At 39.4% G+C, this 16,609-nt stretch overlaps 2 protein-coding genes across 4 annotated transcripts in view; one reads left to right on the top strand and one right to left on the bottom strand.

Annotated features, from left to right (window-relative positions):
* The first annotated feature begins 4,894 nt into the window (after positions 1-4,894).
* On the top strand, positions 4,895-12,064 carry tmem98 (transmembrane protein 98). 2 transcript variants are annotated; one of them, XM_087839987.1, is made up of 8 exons: positions 4,895-4,994; positions 5,889-5,982; positions 6,838-7,053; positions 8,640-8,771; positions 8,883-8,916; positions 9,192-9,307; positions 9,386-9,445; positions 9,612-12,064. In XM_087839987.1, the coding sequence occupies exons 3-8, from the start codon at positions 6,923-6,925 to the stop codon at positions 9,811-9,813; spliced, it is 675 nt and encodes a 224-aa protein (XP_087696113.1). In that variant the 5' UTR covers positions 4,895-4,994; positions 5,889-5,982; positions 6,838-6,922; the 3' UTR covers positions 9,814-12,064. The 2 variants fall into 2 exon arrangements, with proteins under 2 accessions (XP_087696113.1, XP_087696114.1); XM_087839988.1 differs by having other exon boundaries at positions 4,919-4,994; positions 5,892-5,982.
* svilc (supervillin c) overlaps positions 12,029-16,609 on the bottom strand; it is a 22,059-nt gene continuing 17,478 nt past the window's right edge. The window contains exons 24-33 of one of the 2 annotated variants that reach the window (XM_087839985.1): positions 16,249-16,567; positions 15,989-16,140; positions 14,705-14,807; positions 14,420-14,627; positions 14,184-14,317; positions 13,946-14,101; positions 13,573-13,713; positions 13,351-13,463; positions 12,514-12,669; positions 12,029-12,281 (exon numbers count right to left, since the gene is read on the bottom strand). In XM_087839985.1, coding sequence (XP_087696111.1) covers positions 12,192-12,281; positions 12,514-12,669; positions 13,351-13,463; positions 13,573-13,713; positions 13,946-14,101; positions 14,184-14,317; positions 14,420-14,627; positions 14,705-14,807; positions 15,989-16,140; positions 16,249-16,567 — 1,572 coding nt within the window. In that variant the 3' untranslated portion in view covers positions 12,029-12,191. The remainder of the gene's footprint in view (positions 12,282-12,513; positions 12,670-13,350; positions 13,464-13,572; positions 13,714-13,945; positions 14,102-14,183; positions 14,318-14,419; positions 14,628-14,704; positions 14,808-15,988; positions 16,141-16,248; positions 16,568-16,609) is intronic. The other variant, XM_087839986.1, reaches the window with a different exon arrangement.

Here is a 16,609-nt window from a genome sequence, read left to right as displayed (position 1 = left end):
CCTCCCAGCTTCAGAGTGCTGATAAAACAGAGAAAACAAAACTTTTTTTCCTTAAATCTGGGAAGCAATACCACCCCCGCTAAACACACAAGACAGGCATAGAGAATACAATAGGGGGTAGACTGGACGATAACATTTTCCATTATATTGCTGGAGGTGCTTGTAACATTTTCTTCATCTTTATTTCCAAGCAAACACATTCTCATTTTCTAGCCCGAGCAAGTTTGAAAGCAACGGCTCAATTCATATGGGAAAACATAAGGAAAAGTATTAGGTTTAAAAACGTATAGAGAGAGCATTTGATTAAAATTAAAGGATGAAAACAAATTTTATATATCCGTTTATGAAAGCACTGAATTTAATTTGAATAAAATAATATAAAATAACCCTGCAAAAAATTGACAAAATAGATTTTCTGCTTAAACAACCGCACCTGCAAGGGAGGCTGATGGAAACATATTTGTATAGCCGCTCTTTCAGCAGCAGGCATCAAACACAAAGACCATTGTCAACCACTGATGGTGAAAAATGTTTCCCACAGTTTCCGATTAGGAGACAGCGAGGAATAAATAAAAATCACCAGAGCGCTGCTCCAGATCCACAGATTCGCTAAGATGAGATGAGAGGAGATGGCCTTTATTTGTCAGTTGCAGGTCTTTTGCCCACAACCGAGATGACAGACCTTGCCGACCGTACATACAATACACAAACACCCTCAACCATCCATTACAGAAGACAGACGCCCTCCTCTCCACATGTGAACCCCTAATGACCCTCCATCCCCTGCCCGCAGAGCTGCACAGGGCCACAGGAGTCATGAAAGGGCACAGGGGCTGCAAAAGAAAGCACCTCCTCCTTCCATATCAGCTGAAGGTGGATAATCGCCAGCTACTACCCTTCTTTTACATTTATGTTAAGGGTTCAAGGACAATACCAGAAAGACTAACACAGTGTTTCATTATCATCAGGAATCGGCTCATGTTCTAAGGAGATAGTGAGGAGAAAAAAAACAAAAGAGTAGCAAGAGAACTGTGCTTTTTTTTTTACAACCTCCTGCCGGCAGCAGGGCTCTACAGCTGGTGCACCAGTTTGTTACAAGTTCAGGAAAAAAAACATAGCAGATGGAGATTTCTGTTACGATACAGTCCATTGGTTCTGATTATGAACAGCAGGCAAACCTTCCCACATTATGATAGCACAGTAATTGCTGTTTAAGATTCAAGATTTGAGAGGTAGCTTTAGAAAAATCAGTGAATGTCTTACCTGCTAGACAGAACCTTAGCCTCACAATATGTCCACAAGAGAGAGAGAAACGATTAAATGCAGCTAAATGTAACCTTACACATGGTGCCACTTCAAAGCTGGCTGATAATGATCATCAAGTATTGCAAAGGTAAGAGGAAAGTTTGCTTTAACAGACATAAGTTGGAGTACTCTACTTCCATGAGAGAAAAGATAAGCAGCTGCCCTCAGGCAAGGTAGATGAATGAGCAGCACATACCGAACGACTTTTTGCGGTTGTGGCTTTGAGATGAAAACTATTTTAGTGAAACTAAGAAAATCGATACTGCGGCTCAGAGTCCAAAAATAAAAAGACATATTTTAGCCAAAAGCTGGCCTAGTTCTCTCTTGCCAGTCAGCGAATTCACTATTGTGCAGGGATAAACTTCAAAGATGCAGCTATACCAGGATGCAGCACAAACACCTATTGATGCACGGCAGTGACTGACAGGATTGCTCAAACGTAAAGCAGCTTTTACTGGCTCTATGCTGAGGTACTCTGCTTTTAATGTTAATTTCCAAATTCAGGATAATTATCTCTGCCAGTGGTATGGATCAGCTCCGATAAAGTAGAACACACAGTGGATGTAAGACATTAATATATGAGAAACAGCACCAGACTGGAGTACCAGTGACGGACTGAATGACAAAAAACACATGTTACAACTTTGCACAGGGGTCATGCCTCTTAAGGTTGTACTCTATTAATTATTCTCCAAGTCTGGGAGGAGAAATGTACAACTTTAGTATGGACTGAAAGCGCTGCAAAAGTTGCAGGTAGATCATATCATCAGGGGATTTGTCATTTATCAGGGTATTGTGGATTCTTGAAAACTTTAAGGACTTAAGATCCACGTTGTCTTAAAAGTTTTAAATGCCATTCTCTAAAAACAGCCTTCCGACTAAAATTGAGATTGTGCCGTTTCACGGGTCACTAATAAAGGAAATGTATTTATTCAACTCGATAAGGAGAAAGCACACCAATGACTCAATATTCAAAACTAGTTGTAATTAGATATTTAAAAAGAAAGATAATGCATACATTTTATGATGATTTTAACAGTGAAATGTGTAACTGACCAAAAGTCAGAGAAAACAGAACAAAGCAAAACAGACAGCATTTTAACACGTAACACAAAACGCTTTCACAAAACTCCTGTGGTTACATTAATTATGGCTTTAGTCTGCTGTTTGTTAAACAGAGCCACACTATGGCACATGTTTGCTTTTCCAGACGACTGACTGGAATGAAGCCGCTGCTAATTAATGCTATTAGTTCCACCTATGCTTCTCTGGCCATGAAAAACACAGCAAGGGTCTAAAATGCAGATACAGCGGTGAGCGAAGCTAGAGACTTATTTACAGAGCACATTTGAAACCAAAAACGGAAGCGCTGATCCTTTTTAACCAAATAAAAGCCCACTGTGTAGAAGTGTTTAGTGTACAAATATAAAGACTTGAAGCACGGCAACGGTTTAAAAACCTTCATTATGGAGAATAGTCCATTTTACAAAGTGTAGGCTGTTATATAGGCAGACTGTGAGGTATGATACTTGGCCTTTTTTAATGTTAAATACATTACTGTCTGATAAGTATTTGTATTGATCTGCACTATAAAGATATGAATATATTCATTTATGTAGCCCAAAGATGCATCACCGGTTTCATGTGGCTATTTAAATATGGGGACAATTGAATTATTGCTGCTTTCTAGTCTTAGCTCATCTTTACTTTGAATTTTATTTCCTCAGTTTGTTTTCTATATTTCTAATAAATTTAGATTGTATACCATACTGTTCATACGTCTTGAGCCACCCTGCATTTCTTTATATTTTGCTTTCAGCAATTTACTGAAACGTCAAAAAATACATGGAAATACAGTGTATAAAACAACAGCACTTTGATTTGATATGACCAATTTTGTTCTTCAAACCAGCCTGAACTCTCTTGGCAGATTTTCTTGCCATTTCTTCAAGCAGTCTTCAGGAATAGTTCTCCAGGCTTGTTGAAGTACATTCAAAGGTGTTCTTTGGATGTTGACTGCTTTTTGTTCCATTCTCTGTCAAGATGATCCTACACTGCTTCAATAATGTTGAGGTCCGGGAGACCAATCCACCACTAACAGTGTTCCATTTTATGTTTCTTTTTTAAATCCAGGTATGAGTCTGTTGGTTTACAGTCATTACTGCTGAAGAATGGAGCTGTGGCCAATCAGATGCTTTCCAGATAGTATTGCATGGTGGATCGAAAACTGACTGTAGTTTCCTGCATTCATAATTCTATAATTTTTGACAGGATCTCAAAGAGCACTCACAGCACCTCCACTGTCTTTACAGACACTCATTTTTGTACCACTCTTCTGACTTCCAACTTATACAATGATAATGACATGAATAAAATTCAAAATTGGATTCAGCACTCTGTGAAACCTGCTGACACTGATTTTCATTCCAGTGAATTCTGCATAACTCATTCTTGTCTCCCTGTTTCCTTTCCTTTAGAATAGCTTCCTGACTGCCACTCTTCCACTGACACCATTTCTGATGGGTCTTTGGGAAAGTATTAAACTGAAGCAATTTGTGAACTTGGAAAACTAACTAAGCTAAATTTTAAAAAAAGAAAAAAATATCCTTAGCTTTAGTATCCATTACTATGGTAAATAATTGTGTTACCACTTGTCTGACGAGGAATTGACGGACATTTTTAGAGACTACAAGCCTGAGGTAATGGTTTTCAAATCATTTTGTTTACTTGTACTGATTTTCTCAAATCTTGTTACTAATATGTGCCCTTCATACAATAATAATTAAAAACTAATTTTAAAAAAACTAAACATTTGGAAACAAAACAACTAAACTGAAACAAGAAAATCAATTCTGTAAACTAATTAAAAATGAACTAAATGAAAAAATGAAATCAAATAAAAAAAATGATTAGAAAATATGCTGACACATGTTTTCAACTAATAGCTCTTTCGTATAAAAGAGTATTAGGACCACATAGAGAAAAAAAATAGTGATCATTTTTGAGAATAAAGTCGAAATTTCAAGAAAAAAGTCAAAATGTGCAGATAACAGTTGTTTAGAGACAAAATGCCGCAGCTGCGTGAGATCAACATTGTAACTGAATATACTAAATGCGATGAAGTACAAATATTTTCCTGCCTATGAGTATATATATGCAGATACATATATAAAGAAAAACGCGCAAAAAGTTCTTATATAAATGTAATTAATTACCTTTACAGGTGTATTGGTAACAGCATCACTAGTAGCCCTAGTTTGCTAATTAGCTTCAGCCACTGCAGTAACTTCAGCACGGGACCTGACGGGTGTGGCGAGTCACCTTCGCACAGGTGTTAGATGAGCAGTGAGGGTACGCCACCCAGTGTTAGCTGAACAGCCGTGTGTGTCACACTCGCTGTATATATTTCCAAAAGCAGCTTAACAGCCCAGCAAGAGCGCGCTGCACGCACACACGGTTCAAGCCTTCCGCATGCGCGCGAGACTAAACGCTACGCCGTCCGGCGCGCGCTGGGAAGTTTGATCATCAGTCACTCACCGACAGCTTCAGCGCTGCGCCTAATGAGCAGCTTTCCTGCGCGTTCACGTGCCAGGTCTGGAGATGTCGGTGCCGTCTCCGCGCTCCCGGCGGCGGAGCGTAAACTTTTTTGTCTCCTCACAGGAAACGACTAAAAGGACAAAAATGTCCAGGTAAGTCACCGGGAAATGCATAGTTTGCTATCTTCTTTTAGATCAAAAAGTGGCCTGGGTATTAAAGCGTAACCTTAGAAGTATTTACTAAGTTTTAGCCTTATTTAAAAAGTTAGAAAGTCGATGTTTCTAATTGTGGAAAACCGAGAGTAGAAAAGTTTTATTGGGATTTGATTATTAACTGAGAATCAGAGTAGAGGTGTGTCTTCATTGATCTCTTGTTCAAGAAAAGACGATAAGAGCATGAATATGAAAAGGGAACCCAAACTCACATTTGCAGTGATGATGTTTAATTGCGTTGCTCTTCTCGGCTGTTCTAATGAAGGCCTTGTAGTGTGTGTGTGTCAGTTTAGATTTATGTTTAGATGGACTATATGTAGTATTCATAATATTATCACCAGTTCCAGTAACTTTTTAACTTAGGTGTTTAAACATTGTTGCTCTTCTTTTTTCCTCTTCGGAAGCCCCGAACAGTTTCCCTTGAAGAGTTACAGCTTGTGCAGTTTTAAAGTACTGACTGAGACATGATTATTCCTCATTACCGAAATGTTGTATTACCTGTGGAAGCTCTTTACTCACAATCTAAACTGGCTCTGTACTTACAATTTTACTTAAGAGGGGGAAAAATGGCATGGTATTTTTTTTATTGACTTTTTATAGAGGGCCACTTTGAGTACAGTTTTTGCTTTTAAGCATATTTACGGTTTTTGCCTGACTTTTGAGATCTAATTAGTTACTGTAGCTGTCAGAAATTTTCACTGAAGTGTAATGAAAAGCTGTGCTGCTGCTCTTATTAACACAGACTGCACTAAGGAATGTGGGAGCGACTCTGTGGAGATTTTCCATGCCCCAAAATACCTCAAATCAATCTGTTTACCTCTGTTTCTCTTTTAGCAGAAGGCTTTACTGATTTTTCAGAAACCACTGGCCTGTGAAAAGACAAAGAGTCAGAAAAGCTCTCAGGCAGGAGAAAGCCCTGTATGATACGGTGAGTGTAACACAAATTAATCTGATTAGAGAATTACAGCATTCCATGGCACACACTCACAATCATCCAGGCAAATATGTAGGTTTACAAAGTTGTAATGTTGAAAGTTCAGCTGCCCTGCCTAATAAACTGTGCTTGTAACCAATTACAAAACCAAATCATTGCTTTTTAAGCGACCTCACAAATAACAAATCAGTTGTGCCGCACCTAGAGGCCTGCATTATTATCCAGTGACAGCTGCGCTACAGAGAGTTTGCACACATAATAGTTACCAGGTATGGCAGTGGAAGTTAATGAGTGACTAGACTGGGCAGAGGGTGTATACTTTACAATCTGATAGGCTAAATGCCATCTATATTAAACTGTGGATGATCGAAAAATACGTCGGTAAGTAGAGGTCAGGAGATTTTCTCTTTTGTTTAGACTGTGAGCTTAGCTGCATGTCTGCATGTATATTAGTTACACTATTAATCAAAGTGAGTCTTAACAGGCTTTTTGCCACATAGGAACGTTTAAGCTGTTGACTTTGTGACTTGCTACTGAAGATGTTTACCCAGTCTTGGAATAAGACTATGTACATTGAACAGTCTGTTCCGATTACAAATACTGTTTGAAGTGCAAAACAAAAGGGCAAGTGCACTTAGTATGCTTAGATAAGGTTCTCTTTTATGTGTGTATTATAGGTGTACCTAATTTAGAAAGAGACAAAACATTTATTGTATTCTCCTCTCTGGCGTGCCTAAATTGTACTGCAACAAAAATTTGTGAGAGAAATATATAAGTGTTGTGATAATGTCTCTCCTCTGTGTTTTCATCCAATCAAACTAAACCTACCAATTATTGTCTCCACAACAGATGAGCGCCCATCTGTAATTGAGCTTGGGCACTTTTCCCCCTCGACGAGTTGCCATCTACAGGAGCTGTGGGAGCCAGAGTCGCCATGGAGACAGTGGTGATTGTGGCAATCGGGGTATTGGCCACCATATTCCTGGCGTCCTTCGTTGCCCTGGTGGTGGTGTGCCGACACCGCTACTGCCACCCGCACGACTTGCTACACCACTTCGACTCAAAGTCAGTGAATCAGCACAAAGCCTCTAAATCTATGAGACATGAGTTTCTTCCAGTTGAATTCACGGTCACAAAACTTTTACCACAATTCAAGTTTTTTGAAGTAAGAGAAATATCCGTACTGTAATTTTCCACAGACTTGATACATTCATCTGGCATTTTTGTTATATACATAGAACAGTAATAAAATAAAAACATCAGTTTTTATTAATTTAGAAGTGCACCCTATTTATTCACTTTGTCTTGGGACTTACCAGCATTTGACAAGGCTTGTAAATACCGGGTTGGACCCCATTTACTTTTACAACTACCTGGATTATTTGTGTTACATAGTTCCAACTAGTTGCTGGAAACATTACTAAGAGATCTTTCTCCATACTGACATCATAGCATTGCACATTTCCTGCAGATTTGTCAGCTGCACATAGATGATGCAAATCTCCCATTCCCTTAGTGTTATTCTGCTGGAAGTAATCAGTAGATGGGTACACTGTGGTCATAAAGGGATGGAGATGGTCTGGAAGACTGTGGGGTTTAAATAACTCTCAGTTTGCACCAAGTGGCCCAAAATGTGCCAAAATAAATACCCAACACTCCCTTACATCACTAACCCGTAATGTTTATACAAGGCAGAATAGATCCATGCTTTCTTGGTTTACTCCAAATTCTGACCCTACCATCTGAATGCCACAATGGAAATTGAGACAGACAGTTTTGGTGAGCTTGTGACAATCATAGCCTCAGTTTCCTGTTCTTTGTTGATAGAATGGTACCCAATGTGGTCTTCTGCTGCTGTAGCCCATATGTTGAGTGCATACCACGATTGTAACAAGTAGTTAACTGGGTTACTGTTGCCTTCTTGTCAGCTTAAAACAGTCTGGCTAGTCTCCTCTGACTTCTGGTAGCAACAATGTATTTTCTTCCAGAGAATACTTGCATATTTTCCCTTTTTTTAAAAATTTTGAACTGTTCTTAGTAAACCCTAAAGATGGTAATGTGAGAAAGTGCCAGTAGAACAGTGGTTTCTAAAGTACTTGGACCAGCCAGCCTGGAATCAACAACTATTCCATGTTCATTATCACTCAAAGCACCTTTCTTCCCCATCCTGATCTTCGGTTTGAACTTCATCAGGTCGTCTTGATCATGTTTAAATGCAGTGACGGGTGCAATGCAATCATGTGATTGGCTGATTAGATATTTGGATTAACAAGCAGTTGAAGAGGTTTATCTAATAAAGTGTGTGGTAAGTGTAAATCAGGCCTTTCAACATAATAATCTAGGCATGTAGGAATATAATTTGGCCTTAACAAATGAATTTAATATGATTTAAATTAATAACAGTCCATCACCATTTAATCACTTTAATCAGATTAAATCTGATTTACAGAGGAGAATACCTCCTTTTAAGGGACATGGTTTGTGTCTGTTCAGCATTTAGTCATTTGGTTTTTAAAAAGTTCTTATTTCTTAAAAAGTGTTTTGATATATTGCAACACATATATGTAAATACTAAATAATCCCCAATCTGCAGTTACTCTCTGTTGTAATGAGTTTTTATTCAGCTTAATCTTACTTCTGTTGTTTCACAGGCCCACAGTGGATCTGATTGGAGCCATGGAGACTCAGAGCGAACCTTCTGAGCTGGAGCTGGATGATGTAGTCATCACTAACCCTCACATTGAAGCAATCTTAGAGAATGAGGACTGGATAGAGGATGCCTCGTATGTCTTACACGTGTCATTGTAGAACTATAGAAGTTTACAGCTTTTATGCATGTACTGTTTTCTGTCAGGGATTGCAAATAATTTCTTGAGTTTTCTTTTCTCCAACAGTGGTTTGGTGTCTCACTGTATCTCTATCCTGAAGGTAACAGAAATATTTAACTTACTGATTTAGCTCTAACTTTAATTTATATGTCTGTTCAGATTAAGTAGGCATATCAAAGTCTTGAAGGGTTTTCTGACTTGAGAATGTCTCGGTTGTCAGCTCCCGTTTGTCTAAGTCACAAAAGCAACTTGTTGTCTACTAAGCATCAAAGTTAAAGTTAAATATTGAGATTTAATGACATTTATGTAATTTTCTAATTGCTAGATGTTATTAACTTGGCTAACTTCTGCTGTTACAATTACTTCCACATATAGATCTGCCACACTTTGACTGAAAAGCTGGTTGCGATGACGATGGGCTCAGGGGCAAAAGTTAAAGCACCAGCCAGCCTGAGTGATATTATCACTGTGGCTAAGCGGATCAGCCCAAGGTAACGTGATACACTCTTTATAACTTTATCTCGTAACTAAGATGGACTGACCGTCTTTTATCGTTGTCCGTCTCACAGGGTGGATGACGTAGTCAGATCTATGTACCCTCCCCTGGATCCAATCCTCTTGGATGCCAGGTAATTTGATCTATTTTTCCAGAGAGGTGTGACTTCGATAGCCTAATGCAAAAGACTTTCAGCTTCAGTGATTAGTTACGTGCCTGAAGAAGCCAGGAGGGATAAAAATGCTTTTCTTCCTTCAGCAGCTCACTGATTTGAATATGATTGTTTTATTCATTCTCAGGGCCACCGCTCTCCTCCTTTCTGTCAGCCACCTGGTCCTGGTCACCCGCAACGCCTGTCACATGTCCGGCAGTTTAGACTGGATCGACCAGTCACTCCATGCGGCGGAAGATCACATGGTGGTTTTGCGAGAAGCAGCACTAGCTTCTGAACCAGAACGATGCATACCTGTAGCTGATGCTCAGAGAGAACAGGCCATCTAAAGCAAACCACCTGGTTCGTCTGAAGAGTCAAAAAGGCACACTACCCAAACTCATTATTCATTCCAGATAAAAGGTTGTAATCATAGATGCAAGGACCATGAAATATTTTTAAAGTAACTTTACTACACCTACACACCTACCCTACTACACCTGCATAGTGATATTTTCAAAGTAGATCTCTCAGGCTGACACACAGACATTTTTATGTAACCCTACAGCAGATATTTTTACAGCAGAATGTCTTTGGAAATGTCTTTGAGTGTGCCATCACTGAGTGGTAGGCCTAAATCCAGCCTAACTAGGTCTGCATAGTCACATGGTGGCTTAGTCAGCTAATCTATTTTGAGGAAAATAATACCCATTAGCCAGTGAACCCAAACTGGGTGAATTGAAGACTAACCCGAGATGGTTCCAATTTTGGAGGTCAGCTAGTCGTGGAGGTTTTTTGTTTTGTTTTTTTTAAAATCCCTCAGATACTCTTATGCTGTTAAAAATCACCCAACTGTGAATTTTCTAAGATCAGCAGCAAAGGATTTAGATATTATTACCACAGAAAAAGATTCTTCTAGTTGTGTTTCTTCCTCTTGAAAGTTTCTAGCCACACTGGCAAATATTAATATAAATTCAGATATTGCAATGCTGGTCTTACAATTAAGCTCTCAGTACTTTGTTTGGCAAAAAAGAAACATGTACAGACATATTGTAGAAGACCCCAAACAATGTTTTAATTCTTTGACTTATTCTTGAGAGATTCCTCAACAACTTACCATGAAAGTTGGTATAAGATGATTATCAAACACAGGCCAAGAATGGCTGATTTCAAGCCAGCCCACTATTGCGGTCTGCTTGTCTATTATACATATATTAGCAAATCTTGCATAGGACATGATGTTTAAGGTTGTTGTTACAGTTGCTGCACATATGCACATCACTTTGCATTGTTCAGTGTCGGACTCAATCTCGTCGGTTGTCATTTAGGAACCTTATTTTCTATGGAAGTTGTTGTTGACGTAGAGCCATATTGTAAAATATAAATTACTCTAGATGGGAAAAAAATCTTAGCCTAATTAGCAAAGATTAGCATGCTATTATTAGCATGTTAGCATTTTCTCTCCAGTGACTCTGGACTTTGTCATTGCTAGACAGTAAGTCAAGAAATGCCTACAACAAAATGAAGAAAAAAAAAAAAGTGTTTCGAACGCAGCCGCATTATGCTAAATATTAGCATGCTAGCATTGTCAATGTGATCATGTTAACAAAATACTAGGGGTTCTTTTTGTTTGCTACTCTTGTTTCTGTTTTGTTTTAGGGTCTTTTTTTGGGTTTTTTATGTCAGGTTGGACAATGAACCAACCTGAGAGTGATATCTTAAAAACAAATAACAAAAAATTGCTGTAGCATCAGTTTCTGTGTATACTACAAAAAAAGAAAAAAAAAAACACAAACAGTGGGTAGACTGACACATTCACATCAAAATTTGTTAAGCAGTACATGTGTTACATAGATTGTTTTTCCTTTAATAAATAATGGGCTTCCATGCATCATTGAGAGATACAGTATGTCTTTGTGTACTGCTGTGTTATGAGGATGTTTGGAACAGTGTGTTGATTGAGGTGAAACTGAATTAGCGTGTTGCTTTGAGCTAAAGGGACGTTATTGGAGCATGTCTACCTGTCCCTTCATGCATAGCTAATAGTGAATCCCCAAGGAGCCTTAATAAGGCATCGCTCCCAGCCACAATGAGCACATTGGCCACAGCTACAATACACATGGCACAAAGCTTTGTGCACACAAGGCTTCCAGAGAAATGAACACATCAGTGTGACACATGATTGTAAAGTACACGTCACAGATTACAATGCCATACACTCTTATTTCAAGGTTCTTGGGGCAATCGTTATGTAGGGAAGAAGAATCAAAATTGAGGAAAAACTGCAGCTCAGAACATTTTGATGGAAAGATATTGATCAAGGAGGAAACATTTAGGAAGTGGTTAGCCTTTTTTTTTGTCTGTTTACATTGTTTATTAGCATTAATCTTTTTTGTAAGCACTCCTATGTTTTCTTTCCAATGTTTGTTACTGATGTCTTTATTTTACTCCCATATAACCTTTTTTATTATCTTTCACTGATTTGTACAGACAGTAAAAAAGTTTTTTTTTCTCTCAACCATTTGGTAGCTTTAAAGAATGTCCAATAAAAAGTCCACACACTAATTTGACATAAATAAAAGTGATCTCTTTGTAGTTTTATTATGCTGTGAGCAATTCTTTGTGTGGAAACATGGTTCTTATGTCCCCCCATGCCATTTTCCTTTCGCAGCAGACAAGGAAGTCTCTGCTGTCACAGCATCAGTCAGCCTCCAGTTTATTTCATTGTCTAACAAAACAGCCCTTTGCTCTTCTTCAGATCAATTTGCTTCCAGCTTGGGAGGGAGGCATATTCATCTCTCTTCATTTCCAAAATAGTCTGAAACATAATTGAAGTAATTTATTTATGGAGGAGACAAAGTAGAAATCAATTTTTAAATCCAATACAAATGTAAACATTAAAGTTGTGGCAAAACTTCCGCTCTACATTTATCATTAGCTTATAAACATGATAGCATCTTCAGCATTTTCATTCGGAAAATCTGGTGAAGGCTGAAGCCTGCTGGTTAGGGGACATCACTGCAAGCTGGTGACATCATCCATCAGATTACCTGAAAGTCCTCATTGGACAGGTAGACCTCCAGGCGCTGGGGGTCCACTCCTTCAGGAAGGGGGCTCCGCAGCAGCTCCTCCAGAGGATACTGGGTCTTCATGAGCTGGGCCAGGGCGTCCTGCACCAAGGTCAGCTTCGCTCGCCCTGTATCACCCTGAGTCACACCCAAGGAGTGAAACATGGCAAAAAAAATAGACATTAAATGTGTATTCTGCAAATTTCCACAATGCTTGAAGATGTATTTAAGCCATTTGTTACCTCAGTTACTGACAAACAATTTTTTGCCAAATACCAGTGGGGGTTTTTTTGTGTTGCCACATTCGACCTGTGACTGACACGTGGTACTTATGCAACTTTAGTCTTAATATTTCTTATATAAATGAGGTTTAAGGAACAATTAGACCCTCACTTCCTTAGTGTTATAGTCATTTTGAGACTTGTGATGTAAGGACAAGGCAATAAAATAAGAGTGAAAGAAGGAAAGCTTTGCAGGTTATTCAGCAATGAATCTTTTTTATCCCCAGACATCAACATGAATTATGAATTTATCCAACCTCTGTATCATTTGTGATGAGCATAATTAAATCTAAAGTACCAAACACACAGTGTTGTGATCTTGGTTGGAAAAGGTGCTGCTCGTTGGCTAACTTATCTTAGATGCTACAAGGTCGCCTTCTTCTATGACACAGTTAAAGTTTGCACATGAGCCCTAAAAAGGAATGCTTTTTAATGTTCACAAAGTGGGAAGAAATATTGATTAGACAAGAGTCAGAGGTTGTTAAAATTAAACCAAATTATAATATTTGAGCTCGTTTCTGGATAAACATGTTCATACCTGTGCATGAGGTTCAAGGCTTTTCTCCCAGCGCGGGAAGACATTAGTGAAGGTGAGAGGCTCGGCCCCCTCGAGGATGAGATATGCATGCGGCGGCCTTCTCTGGTTTATTTCTGGGATACAGAATAAACAATACATTTTAAAACTTATCAAGAATCGGCAGTACCTTTACTTTCAGGCAGTTCTGCATGAAACCAACTCCTCTCCCTCAGTTCTTACTACCTTTGCAGTACTGCAGCGCTGTCTGCATGGCACATTTCCTCTCGTGATGCCAGAGTCTCCAAGCTGAGGAGCTCTCAGTCTGCTCAGGCTGACCTCTCTGCCACAAGTAGACCTCCAGACGGTTGTCAAGAAGGAACAAAGCTGGCACGCAGACAACAAAGAGGGAAATTGGGCAATGAAGTGGAATTACATTAGATTGATGTTTTTGGCCGGAGGGGGATAGATGAAGTTAAACAATAGATGAGTGTATGGGGAAGCAATTTTCTGTTACTTTTTAAATGTGTTTATTTTGCAGATAAAATGACAGAGGTGAGAAGCTGAAAAGCAGAGTTGAATATAAGATGAATTTAGTTTCTTTTGTGTCTGTTTTCACCTGGTTGTGGTACACTGTATAGGCTCTCCTGGACAAAAGGCATTGCCATCACAAGCCCCGGCATCTGCATCGGACTCTGCAGCTCCTCGGCTTGGAAACTCCCAGAGGAGGCAGTCAGGTGGAAGAGGCGAGGCGTGAAGTTATACTTTCCTGGATCTGCCATTACAAAAGAGTTGTTTCTTACTATGATTTGAAGGCTTACAGTCCACAGCAAAGCACAGTGTGTGTTGCGTTGCACCTTGCAGCATGCAGTCATAGGCCTTCCTGTCCTTTTGTCCCAGTGCTGTCCAGAAGTCTTCTGGCTCTGAACCTTCCTGTACTATCTGCACCTTTACAGGGCTGCTTTTGCTTAAACCCACCTCTGATGGACAGCTAAAACACACAAACAAACAAAAAATAAAAGTACATTCAAGCTAAAAAAAAAAATTTGATACTGAGAACTTTTAAAAAGCACAATAAGAACATGTGACTCACATTTTAGTGAGGACCTCCACCACCCTCTTGCCGACTTCCTTTGTGCTGCTGTGAGCCTTACAACCAATCCAGAGATAGAGCACTCCCTGCTGGCCATTTAGCAGGACAACACAGCCTCTCGACCTCAGACCCGCACAGCAGCAGTCCACCTCTAACAGAAAACCCTCTTCTGGGAGCTCCCCTCGCACACAAAACAGACGCCAGCTTTCTGTGTTTTGACAATCACAACATTCAAACAAAGAAGAGAAGGAAAATGGACTGAAAACCAAGCTGATTTTACTCCACCTGTGTTGATGGAAGCTTCCTCTTGCTTTCCTTTGTGAATGACCAAGCCTCCCTTGAAAAGCTGCAGGAAACAGGGGGGTTCTTTTCCCTGAGGCACAACCACCTTACAAAACACACCACACAAAAGATGGTAAACAGCTGCATGCACTTATGCCTGCTGGAAATATCATCAATAGTACTGGCTTCTCAAACTCTGTCCTGTTACTCTTGTAATATGTTTTTAAGAAGGTGTTGGTGTTGTAAAGAAGAAAAAAAATGCAAGAATGTGTTCTAATTGCATTTCATATGTCATTTGTGAGCTTTTGCAGCTTTTTCATACTTCAGTTCTTTTATGGGATCTGGATTTTTGTGCTTTTAAGGTTTCGATGCCTTTCAGGGCCAACGGCACTACAACGGACTGGCACTATAATACTGCTCGTCCCAGAGTTCGAACACTAGTGGCTATCAAAGGAACCTCATAATAAATTCACCACCGATGTGCACATGCCAGCAGAAATAATCTCAACTTCTGTGGCTAACACTGTGTAATAATCTGTTCTCAAAAGGCACCAAGGCAGAACTAGTAACTATCTAACTAGTAACAGCAATAACACTGACCATAAGGTGGAAAAGATATATATAAATCCTATTCCAGTTTACTTTCCATCACACAAAAGCAAAAAAAATGATCTCATACAGCAAACGGTTCAAAAAGTTGTAGTGTGGTTTACAAAGTAAAATGTCATCACCTTTGTCTGTTTTTTTCCCCATTCTTAATACTTTAAATACTCCATGGACTTTAAAACAAGCCACTTTTCTCTAAACTACATTCAACTTCTACTGCAATTGTAAACCAACCATATGCCTCTGTATTGAAATATACTCTAATAAACATTAAAATGTTTTAGAAGCTTTTGCTGGGTGTTTGTTGTTGTTGGTGCCATTTTTATTGTCTGTTAAATTATTCACGTATTTCTTTCACTTCTACACAGCCATTTAGGCTTATTTTCTCCTCCTACACTGCCTCTTTGCATTTTGCATTGTAATAAAAAATTACTTGTAATAAAATAAAGTAAAAGACTTTTGCTTTTGCTCTTTGTTTCTCTTAATTTGTTTGGGTATACTCGCATAATGCAATGTTTCTACTAAATGAGGTGCGTGCGTTCTTTGCCTTTATTTTATTGTGTTTTCTTTATACACAATAAGTGAGGATAAAACTAAGCTTTTCACTGCTGTGAAAGTTAACAGTTACCAGGGTTCTACTTTATATAAGAAGGTGATCTAATCTGACTGCTATGAGCTTACCTGCGACTCTTCGTGGTTCCTCATCCCGATGGAAAGGAAAGCAGCTGTGTCCCGTCCACTGACACTGGAGTGACGGCCTCGCCACAGGAAGAAAGCCGTCTTTTCCTTTGGTGCTGGATCCGTCCCACACTCATCTGTGCTGTCTGTGCTGTCTGTAACGAAGAGAGAGTGTTAACCATTATTAAACTGCCTCAGACAAAATATTGACATAGCATTAAAAGTACAATCTATTAGAAAGAAAAACAAAAAATGTTACTGACCAGCTGTACTGATGTTGTACTTCCAGCGGATTACATAAGAGTCTCCTTCATAAAGCTGTCCGTTGCTCTCCACTGGGATTTCACTGTCGTCAAACTCCTGGACGTGCCAGGTGTCCACCGCTACTGTTTTAAGCTCCATTTGACGTTCCTCCGTCAGCATGATGACACCATGACCTCTCTGGACATCGACCCCAGCCAGCACAGTACGGACCAAACCATCACCTTCTAAGCACTGACCCGATACTAGAGCTTTGGCATCGCAGGGACTCAAGAGGTCTGAAGGAGGGGAGAGCGGCTGGGATGACTGGACTGGGATGGACTATGGAGAGGAAGCACAGACACTGAATTTCAGTGGTTTTAA

Source organism: Neolamprologus brichardi, chromosome 4, assembly GCF_056152115.1.
Source record: "Neolamprologus brichardi isolate AB-2024 chromosome 4, ASM5615211v1, whole genome shotgun sequence".
NCBI classification, from domain to species: Eukaryota; Metazoa; Chordata; class Actinopteri; order Cichliformes; family Cichlidae; genus Neolamprologus; species Neolamprologus brichardi.
This window is presented reverse-complemented; position numbering and strand designations above follow the sequence as displayed.

Coding starts and splice junctions, on each gene's coding strand:
- tmem98 (XM_087839987.1), top strand. CDS start 6,923: ATGGAGACAGTGGTGATTGTGGCAATCGGGGTATTGGCCACCATATTC. Junction 8,772..8,882: donor GACTGGATAGAGGATGCCTC/GTATGTCTTACA, acceptor TTTCTCCAACAG/TGGTTTGGTGTCTCACTGTA. Junction 8,917..9,191: donor ACTGTATCTCTATCCTGAAG/GTAACAGAAATA, acceptor TTCCACATATAG/ATCTGCCACACTTTGACTGA.